The sequence below is a fragment of the Apodemus sylvaticus genome, chromosome 3 (genome assembly GCF_947179515.1).
Source record: "Apodemus sylvaticus chromosome 3, mApoSyl1.1, whole genome shotgun sequence".
In the NCBI taxonomy this organism is placed as follows: domain Eukaryota; kingdom Metazoa; phylum Chordata; class Mammalia; order Rodentia; family Muridae; genus Apodemus; species Apodemus sylvaticus.
The window spans coordinates 140,587,967-140,601,747 of NC_067474.1; the positions used below are offsets into that span (position 1 = coordinate 140,587,967).

The 13,781-nt window shown below is 35.8% G+C and overlaps 1 protein-coding gene across 4 annotated transcripts in view; it reads right to left on the minus strand.

The window, feature by feature from the left end:
* Positions 1–13,781, minus strand: part of Zmym4 (zinc finger MYM-type containing 4) — a 104,297-nt gene that overhangs the window by 49,076 nt on the left and 41,440 nt on the right. For all 4 annotated transcript variants that reach the window (XM_052177380.1, XM_052177381.1, XM_052177382.1 and 1 more), the window contains exons 4-7: positions 12,729–12,790; positions 12,232–12,402; positions 4,866–4,950; positions 4,371–4,626 (exon numbers count right to left, since the gene is read on the minus strand). In XM_052177380.1, the coding sequence (XP_052033340.1) occupies positions 4,371–4,626; positions 4,866–4,950; positions 12,232–12,402; positions 12,729–12,790 (574 nt within the window). The remainder of the gene's footprint in view (positions 1–4,370; positions 4,627–4,865; positions 4,951–12,231; positions 12,403–12,728; positions 12,791–13,781) is intronic.

Below are 13,781 nucleotides of genomic sequence, written 5' to 3' on the forward strand. Positions count from 1 at the left end.
AATTAACAAAATTATACTCCTAAATTACTTATTTTATATAGGCCTTAAAATCATTTCTAATATTAAAAAAATGTAGACATTAGATGATGATAAAAATATATTCAGCATAATAGCCTTTAGAGTGCAATAGTGGCACACAAACATTTGATGGCAACCATCAGCTTTCTGATTGGACTTAAGGCCTGCTCAGTAAGAGGAAAGCCATGCTTGGTACGAGGAACCTAGCCAACTACCCAGGGATAGTGAAGCCATGGATCTTGGCTGAGAACCTACAACTGACACTTTACTAAACCAGGATAATCCCTAACTACATTCTAAATATTCATCCTTATACTCACAGTTAAATGTAGTTCTCTTTCCTCATCAAAAAAGCTTCTCTTTACAACAAAGACAATTAGAGAAAACCAAAACTGATCAAAATGCGAAGAACAAGAAACTGTATGATGCCCAGTACCAACTGATACATCTACAACACAATTCCTACATCTAAGGCTCAGAGATCCTGCAGAAAAGGGGGCATTACTGCTCTAATAGCTATATACATTAACAGAGAAAGGGCAAGTGGTAAATGAGAAATCAAAGTTTTTCAATAAAGGGCTGGAGAGATGGCTCAGAGGTAAAGAGCTCTTGCAGAGCTCCTGAGTTCAAATCCCAGCAACCACATGGTGGCTCACAACCATCCGTAATGAGATCTGATGCCCTCTTCTGGTGTGTCTAAAGACAGCTACAGTACACTTACATATAATAAGTGTACTGTACTTTTTTTAAATTAATTTTAAAAAAAGTTTTTCAATAAATCAAAACCAATTGCTTTTCCTCCAATTTCCTCCAATAAAGGAAAAAATAATGTATAATGAAAAAGGGGGAAAAAAGAAGACATACAAAGAAGAAAGTCTGGGAGACAAGCAAGTAAATAAACAGTGCTACAAAGTAACAGAAAGAGGAAAACAAGAGTAAGGGGAGAAAGGAATATAGGAATAAATTAATGAGAGGATAAAACAGTGAAAACAGGTGAGACTGGAAATCTTGATGGATGAAGGAAAAACACAAACATTGTACTTTAGGTATCCTTTTAAAGATTTATTATCTTCATTTACGTCTAGGAACATCTGCTTCTGTGTATGTCTGTGCACAATGTGCATGCCTGGTGCCTGAGGAGGCTAGAAGGCATTGGATTCCCTGGAACTGAAGTAACAAATGGTTATTATTCATGATGTAGGTCCTCAGAACTAAAGGCCTTTTCAAGAGCAAGTACTCTTAAGTGCTGAGTCACCATTCCAGCCCCTCAAACAGTTATTTCTGATATGTAAGGAAAAATGTCTTCAGATAATTCAGCAATAGCTACCAAAGGATAGCTAAGAAATGTAGATAAAATGTATGCAAAAATGTAAAATATGTGTGTATATACATATACATATATAGATACATAATCCTTCCATGCATCCATGCATCTATCCAAAAGGTATAGCTAGGATAACAGTTCAGCCAGTAAAAGTATAACCCTGAAAGCATAAAGACTCAAGTTCAATACCTGGAACCCAAATAAAAAAGCCATGCATGGTGATAAGCACTTGCAATACCAATGCTAGTAAAGGCCAGGCAGGAGGATCCTTGAAACAGGAGAGTACCTGAGAGAGATAGGAGGATCCCTAAGGCAAATCCCAGTCTGCCTAGAGGAAGTGCTAAAGTCCAAGTCAATAAAGACTCCAGTCTAAAACAGGCATATAGCATTCCTGAGTGTCCCGAGGATAAGGTTATCCTCATCTTTATGTTTGTGTGCATATATGTACATACACCTGTATACATGTGCATATGCACACACATGACCACCCTATCTGCATACTATTAAAAATATATATACATTAAAGGTGATACATTTCTGTAGAATTATGTGAGTTTATATTGTTAAAAATAAAAGATAAATCTTTATAGAAGTATCTATGGTTCTCATGGGGGGAAAAAAGTAGCATTGATATCTTAGAAATTCCTGATTCCTTGGTTGGTTAAAGATGAACAAGGAAAGCTATTACATCAACCAATCAAACTATTTCATAATAAAACAGCAAACAAGAAAACTGAAATAATAGTTTTTCACTCTAACTCAATCAAAAAATAACCTAATAGTACCATGTACCAGAATAAAAGCTTAGACAAGCTGTATTAGACAATACAGCTAAGTATTCATTTTTAAAACAAAAAAAATAGAAATAAAGAACTCTGCTTTAATTAATTTAGCCAGAAATAGTATGAGAAACTCAATATAATAGTCACCTTACCGAAGACATAACAGTAATACTAATAGCTTTTCTCTAAACATAAAGTCTTAAAATAATTCAATCAATAATATTAGGTATCCATTTGACTAACTACTAGTTGTTAGCCCAACAAAGTACATATTGCCATGTTATGATGCTTTAAAGTATATCTTCATGGCAAAATGGCTAAAGTGACTTAAAGTCACACTTAAAAATACTTTTACATAAACTCAGAATTGGGTCCGAGAGAGGGGGTCCTTTGGTTTAGTTTGTTTTGTTTTCCCCAAGAAGGTATATAGCCCTGGCAATCTGGAACTCACTCTGTAGACCCTCCTACTCAGATCCTCCTACTCAAAACAATCCACCTACCTCTGCTTCACAAGTGTTGGGATTAAAGGTGTGCATTACCACTCCTGGTTTTTTTAAAAGATTTATTTTTTAATACATATGAGTACATTCTCGCTGTCTTCAGACACACCAAAAGAGGGCATTAGATCCCATTACAGACGGTTATGAGCCACCAAGTGGTTGCTTGCAATTGAACTCAAGACCTATGGAAAAGCAGGCAGTGCTCTTAACAGCTGAGTCATCTCTCCAGCTCCACACACCTGGCTTTTGAACATAGAATTTTAAAATATACTAGCTACAGGCACTCCAACTTTTAATAGACTTCTTGAATTTATGCCTCAAATTCTGAGTCACCAAAACACCAATATTATTATTAAATTAATTTTAATTTTGAATGGAGCTAGATGAAACTTCCTAATTTAGTTCTTAATCTAAATGCTCAGCTCTTTATCACTGTCAGCCACATACAGACATTAGAAAAAAATCCATCAGATAAAATTTTCGTATCAGGAAGCTCACACACTAACTGCTCCAAACTTAACACCCTTTCCACAGTAAAATTGCTTCAACTTCCACTCCCCCCCCAGCCCCCCAGATTTTGGAATACATGCACAGATTTTACTGATTAACCATCCCTTATCTGAAAATCTTGGAATGCTCAAAACCACAAAATTTTCTGAGTATTATTTTACTACTAAAACCTTTTTATATATTAGATTTTTCTATTTGTGATTCTCAAACTGGATAACCTTAAAAGAAAATCCCCAACAACAAGAAAAAGGCTGTGGTGTTTCTCTCCTTTAAGTTGTAGAAAGGTTACAAATAAAAAGCAGAACTTCCAAAGGAAACTAAAGTCTAATCCACACTGGGATATGCGAAATACAGTAACTTAAATTGCAACGCTACTTTATAATACAATCAAATTTAACTCTTTCAGTTATCCCAGAGAAATGAACACAAACAGATGTGCATAAGGGTTAAATTGGCTATTCTTCCTGAGGAACCTGGTTTCAATTCCCAACATCCATATGGCAGCTCACAATGGTCTGTTACTCCAGTTACACACTCTCTTCTGACCACTGAGAACACTAAGCACACGTGTGGTATAAGGATACACATGCAGAGCAGGATGGCAGTGGTGCATACCTTTAATCCCAGCACTCAGGAAGCAGGTGCAGGCTGATCTAGATGAGTTCAAGGCTATCCTGGTGTACACAATGAATTATAGGACAGCTAGTGTGCTACACAGAAAAACTCTTGAAAAAGTGCTTCAGTGCTAGAATAGTAGAATGTAGGAAATCTTACTAAAGAAGATGAAAAGATTGGTTTAAAAATCACTTGTTGAGGGCTGGAGAGATGCCTCAGCAGTTAAGAGCACTGAATGCTCTTCTAGAGGTCCTGAGTTCAATTCCCAGAAACCACATGGTGGTTCACAGCCATCTGTGGAGGGATCTGATGCCCTCTTCTGGTGTGTCTGGAGGCAGCTACAGTGTACTCATATAAATAAAATAAATCTTTAAAAAAATAAATTTAAAGAAATCACTTGTTGAGCTAAAAAACATTGAGTACTTCCCAGAAAAAATGGAAAGCAGCAACTTTCCATTGGTGGCACTAAATAATATGTAATTTTTGCTGTTGTTGCTATTTTAGGTTTTTTTTTTTTACAAGAAAAACCAACAATAAAGTTGAAATGCAAATAATACACAGGTTAAGAAACAAGCATTAATAGAAATAAAGAAACAAGCATAATTTAGAACTCTGCTATACTTTGAGCAACTTGAACAAGTCTTCTTGGTTAGAGGAGGTGGTGGGCGGGCAGGTGGAACCGTGTATCCCGTGAGGCACAGGGTGGAGCAGAAAAGCTGAGTAGATCCTTTCCTCTGATAAGCAGTCTGCCCCTTCTGGAGGATTTTTTTACAACCAGAGCAGGAAACTCGAACAGCTGTGGCAGGAACTGAAGGGAGCATTTTATTCATGCCAGGTGATGCCAAAGAAGACTGAAAGCCAGTAGTCAACTGTGGAGCTTTAAGAAAAAGGAAAAGAACATCAAAGCAAATAAATTTACTTTTTAATCTTATATTTTGTGCATTAGTGCTTTCTCTTTTATAGCTAGTTTGGAATCCAGTATTAATTATGGAATATACAATATAAAGGATTCTAAATGAACAGAGGACATCTTACTTTATTAACCCAAGTAGAAATGGCCTCTCATTGATGTTGGGCAGAATAAATACAATTCATTTATTCAGGTCTGATTCTTACCAAGAGGACTGCCACTGACTGAAAACACAGCACTAATTTTCAATTCCCCCTCTTGAGTTTTTTGCTGTTGGCCATGACTATACTCCTTTAAAAAAGAAAAAATAGATAAATACAGAGAAAATAACAAATTCTTCAAGAAATCAAGACATGTTATTATTGCTATATAGAGGTAGAAAATGTCTACAGTATTAACATTAATAAGAAACAATGAAATACAAAACAGCAAACAAACTAGACTTAATAAGGGCAAAATAACTAGTATATGCTAGGAGGAAAGATAAACAATGAATGTTAGCTACCAAAAGAACCTAGCATGCTCCCAGACATTTCTAAGTTATTTCTGAAATTCTTCTTTAATATTAATATATTTTAAATTTCTGTTTATTATAAAAGTAATACACAATCATGCTAGAACATTTAAATAAGTAGAAATAAACAAAAACCTACCACCCCCTCCATCACCTCAAATGGGCCTCTGGGACTCCAGTATATTTCTTTCCAGTCTTTTCCTTTCTCTAATCAAAAGTTAGTTTCTTTACAGTTATAATTACTCTAAACAAATTTTTCTTATGAATTAATGTTCTGCTCATTTCAGTTATTATGTATTCTTCAAATTACTGCAAAATAACATCTAATGGATAAATACCAGCATTTATAAGACTTGAGTTCAAGAACCAGATGTCCGGGTAGTCTGAGAATTCCAAACAAACACTTGAAAAACTGTATTAAATGACTTACAAGGAAAAAATTTTAGATTTATTTATGCATATGAGTTTTTGCCTACTGTGTGTGTGTGTGTGTGTGTGTGTGTGTGTGTGTGTGTGTGTGTGTGTGTGATATGCGTGGCTGGTGCCCTTGGAGGATCCCTGGGATTAGAGTTATATATGGTTGCAAGCACCACTATGTAGCTGCTGAGAAACAAGCAGAGGTCCTAGCAAGTATGCTCTTAACCACTGAGTCAATTCTCCAGTCTTAAATGAGTTTTAAATACAAGTAAACATTTAAGTCAGACATAACTACCACACATGAAAGTTCCAGTATGTATTTTTCAGGGCTGTTCTTTATCTTCACAATTACACTGTTCAACTATAACCACAGTAATAGCTGGCTTTTTAAAAGATATTTATCACAACAAAGCTTGCAAAATACTACAGAGACCAAATATTAGAATTCCGGGTGTCTCAGACATACTCCCTTTTGGTATTGGAAATATTAATACACTAAATAACCTTGAACAATATTGATTTATTATATATACATAGTGACATACCAAATTAAGCAGCTGAAGTTGACATGAAATATGTACACTTGACTCAGGCACAAAAGACTGCCTAAACCTTCTGCAATTATAGTATTTTAACACAGTAATTTTCTTTGTTTCTGTTTTTGAGACAGAGTTTCAGTTTACAGTCATAAATGGCCTGGTACTTGCTAAATAGACCAGATGAATCCCAAACTTAGAATAATCCTGCTGCCTCAGAAGTACTGGGATTACAGGTGAGTACTACTAAAGTGACTAATCGAATATTTGAAAAAATGAATATGTATGTGAAACCCGATGGCTAACATAATAACACCACAATTTTAAAGTCAAGATCGGTATTACCCATTTTTTTTCTACCTTTTGCTTAGGCACTAACACATCCATATGTGGCACCACTGTAATGGTCTACTTAGTGTTTGCATATAGTCAGCATTCTCAGTGAAATGCCATCATGAATATCTTTAATTCTTAAAGTAGGATCACTAGCTTACAAGATCCATTATAAAGGTTTCTGAGACATTATGAGATTGGTTTTGTCCAAATAAAGCTGTAATTTTTTATTTTTATTTGTTTGTTTGTTTGGTTTGGTTTTTAGAGACAGGGTTTCTGTGGGTAGCCCTGGCTGTCCTGGAACTACTTCTGTAGACCAGACTGGACTCCAACTAAAAGATCTCCCTGCCTCTGTCCCCCGAGGGCTAGCAATAAAGGTGTACGGCACCATGCCTGGTTCTCAAACAAAACTATTCTCTAAAGTGTTTTCCTTGTTGCTTTAACTTGCACATATCTTTAATGTTCTCATACATGTACATTATGATGACAATATTAATCTCAGTAGCATTTATTAATACTTCTTTAGAGTTAGAATATTTATGTACTAAGGTTTCCACTTATGCCAAAATTCTGACAATCTTTACCTTTGTGATTTCTTCTATCTCTTACAAAATTTTACTTCCATAAAAAAAAAAAATTAGCAAGTGGTCTCACTGTTTATAATATAGTCCTTTAATCCAGGGATCAGCAAACTTTATCTGCAAAGGGCCAGATAGTAAATATTTTTGACTTTGGAAGCCATATGATCTGATCTCTGTCACAATTGCTCAACTCTGCCCTGGTAGAGCAAAAGCACTCACAGACAACACGTAAATAAATGAACATGACCAAGTTCTGATAAAACTTTATTTGTAAGAGTAGTGGTTGAACAACAGGCTTAAACATAAGGTAGATGAGAGTTGACCAGGCACTGATAATTTGCTAGTGATGGCTTAGGTCCATTAGGGACTGGAAGTTTTCTTTCACTAAATAGAAATTTTTTTCTTCTTACCATGAATACACCAAATTGTGGGAAAATGTCTATCATGGGTTATCTACTCTATTATCATGACCAACCTGAATACTCTTTTACCACACTATTCTGATGATGTTTAACCAGACTGTTTTCCACTGAACTTCTCCATGTATGTTTAAAAGTGTGTATGTGATGTGTATACCTACTTCTCAAAATATTGGAACCTAGTCACCATTATGTTCATCAAACTTGTATCTTACTTTAAGAGTTGACATCCTTAACACTTCTCACATTTTTTTTTAAAAGGTCTCATCATTCATTCAAGCCATCTTTTATTTTACAATTACTTTTTAGTTGCTACTGGGAATACTGACTCTCAAATGAGAAACTAACACAGAGAACTATTACTGTAATTTCTATAATTATTATTTTACCAACATTTCCACTCAACTATCACAAGTTTTATTGATTCTCTTAAAAAGTGATTAATTTATTTCCCATTTCTACTATCTTATCTTCTTTATTTCCTATAAAATAGATTAGCATGTCTTAGGCCAAAAATTCAACAATAGTTAAGTACTAATGCTTTATTAATAATAATGTAATAATCTGTATTATGTTAGAAACTACACAAGGTTCCCATAATTTTGTTTTCAAATTCAGAGTTTGGTCTAGCATAGTTATTTCCTTGATACAATGAACAGAACATATGTAAGAAATGTATCATCAATTATGTGACATATCATGTGGAATCTAATAAAGATACTAATAATCAAAATAGCAGCTTTGGTAATTTATACTTTTATTTTAAAGGCAGAATCTCAATGCATAGTGCTGGTTGGAGTGGAACTTATTATGTAAATCAGGCTGCCTTCTAACTCAGAGATCTGCCTGCCTTTACCCAAATGTTAGGATTAAAAGCATGCACTACCACACCTCTAGTCCACTTTTCTTATTCTGTAATAGCAATTCCCAAACTTCTGAGACTTATTTAAGCCATTGTTATGTATTATTCATGATAGTAGGGAGTGGAGAGAAGTCTGTAAGTATTCTGTATAAAATGCTTACAACATCTTCAAGGCAGAAATGCTTGGCTTGTCTATATCCTACAATGACTATTAAGACACAAATTATGAGAAATAAATACCCGAAGACCCCAACACTTTAAAAAACAAAACAAAATAAAACTAAATAAAAACGAGAGGTCAAAATAAAAAGTACTTTATCTTTCCCTTGCTGAACACAAAGGAAGGTTTTATAAATACTACAGGGCAACAATGTTGAAAACAAACATCCTCTATGGCCAAATAAACAATATAAGTAAAGTCAAATACAACATTTACATGATTGCATTACTTTCAAAGAGTCTATGAATAATTACTGGACTAATTAGGCAATTTGTTTTCCCATTTTCATTTATTCCAACAGAAGACTACAAATTAGTTTTTATTGTTATTACTGTGAGCAGAAAAGAAGAAAAAAATAAAAGATTTTAACATTAGTGACATCTAACTTTCAGATCCTATGGAAAAGATAGAAGAAGAGGACTGTCAATTTGAGGAGTTTCAATTTGAGAACCCTACCTAAACAAACAAAAAAAAAGTTACAGAAAGATAATCTAATGAAAATAAGACCTAGATTATAAACTAGACTGATTCTTTTCTGGCCATATAGCTTTGAATAACTAAATTAATCTATGAAATTTAGCTTATTACTTTAGACACCCCCTCCCCCATACACACACAGACACGGGTTACGAGGATGAAACAATATGACACATTAAAAACAGCAACAACTATTTTTTAAACTACAGAAAACACTATAGTAAAACGCAATGGGATTAGAATGAATGAAACTGAAAAAGCCCAAGAATGGACTGCCAGCTAACAGAAGCAAGGTGACTGGCAAGTGATTAAAAGCAACTGATTAGCAGTGCAGACATTTTAGCATCTTAGTTCTTTGGATGGAAACTATCTTAAACTGTAAAAAGCACACTGAAAGCAATACTACTAAGTTAAGCACTGGGAGAAATCACTATTAACTGATGATCAGAGTCACGAACTGTCAGTACTTTGTGAGTACAGTTTGTTAGATCAAATAAATAATACTTTTTAATTCTTCCCATTGGTTTATAAAGAGTAGAATTAATAAAGTGTTGCACAGTACTGAAAAAGCAAGAAACCTAGATTTCCAGTGATCAGGGAGAGGTACAAAGAAGCATGGAGCAAGTGGGGAGCAGAATATAGGAAGGGGAAGAAGAGAGTGAAAGGGAAAGAACCATCCTTCTCTCTTGGAGGATTTCTAGAACTACCAAATGTTTAATGTTTCAGGTAACAGGACCAATATGACTGACAACAGAAATCTACCTTTAACCACTCATGTGCTGGGATTGCTCTACTGTGGAGACAGGATGAAGACTGCTCTGTGGATCTGTATTTACCAGGACCCACTCATAGTACTATCTACTCAGGAGACCAAACAAACAAGTAGTATGCCTCTGAGGAAGTTCTTCCCGATAAATATTATAAACTTGATATTTAGAATTTTATAACATATTTTGTATAAAGCACAGGCATTGCTGCTATCCATCCCATCCTATTGATCCTCTCTAAACTCTTGAAAGCTCTGCTTTAAAAACAACAATACTAATAACTTTCCCAATGCTTCCTAAACCCCAATAATTTAACCTTAACCTTTATCATGAGGAAAATTCAATGGGTCATATAGAAAAGAAAAAAAAAAAGCCTTTAGTACTTTCTCAGCATAATGCTTTCTTAGGAATTTTCCATGTTCATGGGGGAGTATGGAAAGATTAGAGACCTACCCTGAACAAAGACATATATAATCTTCACAGGGACACATGGTCAACACTAAGTTTTCCCTGGCAACCAGGCCATTACACCTAATTACCTAATTTATGGTAATTACCTAATTACCATTACATTAGTAATTCAGATACCCAAGATTTCCACTTCTCTTCTTTCTACAAACTATACTTAATTTATACTGACATATTTTCATATTCCTTCTACTGTCTTTGTTGAGCCAACTGCACTCATATTTATCCAATTTCTGTAAGTCTACCACTATCCTAATTCATCTACCTTTTCCTTAATATTGTCAAAATTTTGCTTGAGTTGTGAACTATGTGCAATTGTGGGCCCACCCTTTAACGGTCAACCTCAGAGGTCAAATCCCACAGCTTGAAGTAATAGGACATAATACCTCACTGAACTATCTTTCTCTCTCTCTTCTCTTCTCCGTATCCCGCACACACACATATGCTATGCTGAACTAAATCATATAGTATGAAACTTCCTGCTGTCCCATTAAAACCAAAGATTTTCCTTTGTTGAGGTATTTCTCTGAAGGTTCTTTTTTCTAAGTTTCCTCATATATCATGGCAGCTATTTCTCTTACTCCTACTTTAAAGCTATCCTTCCTTAATGAAACTCCTCTCCAGATTTTAAAGGGAAGTTTTTCTTTTCCTTTTTGGCCCGATTATGCTGTTTCTGATACACTGTGTCATTACTTTAGAATGTTTTCACCCTCACAAGGCTCCTGTGGTTCCAATGCTCTCTCCCAATAAACACCATTTCTGAAAGGTAATTGTGTCAGCTCATTTACAAACCACCTGCTCTTGTCTCTCTCACGCTCTACAGTCTCCTAGTCTTCTCTCTTTAATCTAAACCAGTAGTTCTCTATAGCAAATGATTTTGCTCCCCAAGAATACCTGGCAGTGTCTGAAAATATTTCTGACTGTTTATTACAACTAGAAAAAGAGAGAGCTGCAACCAGACCCAAGTATAGGTAGAAACCAAGGATGCTAGAGAGCTTGCGATAAACAGGACAGGACCACATAACAAGGAATGGTCTTGGAGCTCTAAGTACCAGTGGTACTGATGTTGAGAAACCCTGCTTGAAGATGCCTAAATAAAATTTCTCTTCCATACATGCCTCATTTTCAAATGCCCTAGAATAAAAGAAAGAAAAAGCTTCCTAAGATTAGATATTATTTCCTAGAAACAGCTAATTTGTGTTATCTTTATTTTCTACTCTCTAAATTCATGCCATATGAACAAAATGCAGACTACCTTCAGAAAAATTACTATTATTCATTGTTTAAATCCCTTCCTACATTTCACGGTAACTACAGCCTATGATGCAGCTTCTTCCTTCCATCCAAATACTGCAATGCCATCAACTGCATGGGTAATTTAACTGAGTGTAGGATTTCTGTTGCAGGATTCCTGACTGACTTCCAGAGCAGTCCAGGAACAGCACAGCTGTACCCTTGCTCTTACTACCCAAATATCTCAAACATGGAATCATGACTCACTCACCAAGACCTCCTTTCCAATAAACAGATTCTTCAATTAACCCTTTCTAAGATAATTATCTCTATTGGTCCCCCTAAAAGAGAGTTAAATGCATACCTAACTTGTACTTCACTAGTAGTAACTGCAAGGGCGTAGTCGTGTCTATGAATTAAGTCACTCTACAAGCCCATGTGCCACCCTCCTACTAGGTCTTCAACTTCACCTGCTGAAACCTCAGAGATTCACCAGCCTCTCAAATCCATACTAAAATGCTCACAAAAGCCACACTGCTATTAAAAGACAAGGATTCTAAGCCCTAACTCCCCTTCAGAAACATTTTCATGTAATTCTTGCTACAGCCTCGCAAAACAATTCAAGTTGCTACAATCACAGATTCTTTTCATCTTGTCAATAAACTATTTCACTTTAAGCACTTCCTGTCTCAAATGAGTAAGCTCATTGTGAAACAGAAGGAGGCAGGAGGGGTAAGGTGTTTACTTGAGCATTGTCAGGTTCGTCTTTAACTCTGTCTAGTAGTCCCTGCTGAGGCGCCACTGCTTTGTCATACTCATCATCCAAAGGTTCTTCTTTAATTCTAATATTTGATGCAAACGAATTCCCCAGTTCCGAACCAATGGATTCTTTATTGGCAAATGGGTAGCTGGAGTCCTAAAACACAATATAAAGGATTAATAAATATTCAAATTTAAAAATTATTCCTCTTCAGGGTTAATACCCAAAGTAAAGCTCACTGGAAACGAACTCTGAATAGACATATATTAGTGTCCGATGCCTAAAAGCTGATGGTCTAAATAATACAAAGAACCTAAGATCCGAGGCTTTTTAGAATATCTCCAAGATGTCATTATGCAAATAATAGTTAAAAAAAAATCAGCACTCTGTCTAACACAAGCAGAATTTTGAAAAGTGACATAAAGAAAACTTTGGACACTTGCCACAGTCAACAGCAATCTACATACACACTGAAAACTTACCCTAAAGTTTGTTTCTGGGTTTTGTGGTAAATGAGTATGTAATGTTTCTTCAACTTGATTAGCTATTGAAAGAAAACAAACAAACAAAACAAATGTATATGAATAACAAGTCTCATAAAGAATGACCTAAAAGGCTATTATTTGAAATCATCTCTCTATTCCAACAAAGATGCTCTTAAGAGTGAATGAGGAGCCGGAGGGTGGGGGTGGGGGGGTGGCGCACACCTGTAATCCCAGCACTCTGGGAGGCAGAGGCAGGCGGATTTCTGAGTTCGAGGCCAGCCTGGTCTACAAAGTGAGTTCCAGGACAGCCAGGGCTATACAGAGAAACCCTGTCTCGAAAAAACCAAATCCAAAAAAACCAAAAAGAATAAAAAATAAAGAGTGAACTAGGTTCCAAAGAAGCCAAAAAAAGTTTCACTCAAAGTTCCACACAACTTGGTCTCCCTTACCATTCACCCTACTACACATCTTTCCTCGCTCATACAGAGTGCTGACATGACCCATTATGCTCCAAAAACTGTTCTCCTTTGCCGTTCTACTAAGTTCACCAGGTCTCTGCTGTCTATCCCAATATTTATAGTTTCCAAGCTCTGCTCAGTTCAAAACCCACCTCTTCAGAAAAACATTCCTTGTTCACTAAGTCTCTCCCAAGAATTTCCTGTGAGTTAGGGATGTGGCTAAGTGGTAGGGGACTTGTCTAGCACGCACAAAGGTCCAGAGTCTAATATCAAGCACTCTGGAGCATGAGGAGAATGGCAGAGTTAGGCTAGGTGTGGTGGCTCACACCTGTTAGGTAAAACACAGAAAGGACAAGGCAGAACTGCAGTGAGCTCCAGGCCAGCTTGTTTCTCTCAAATGTGAAAAAAGCTTTAGCTTTAACACTCCTAGTACTTAAATATTACAGTGTCCCATGACAAAGTCTTCTTACACTATCTTATCTTATACATTCACTCTTGGGCTATTCAACTCATCATTAACACCTCTAGTATCTGCCTCATCTTGTCCCTTCTACTACTAGACATTACATTCCTTTAGAAAAAAGGACTCCTA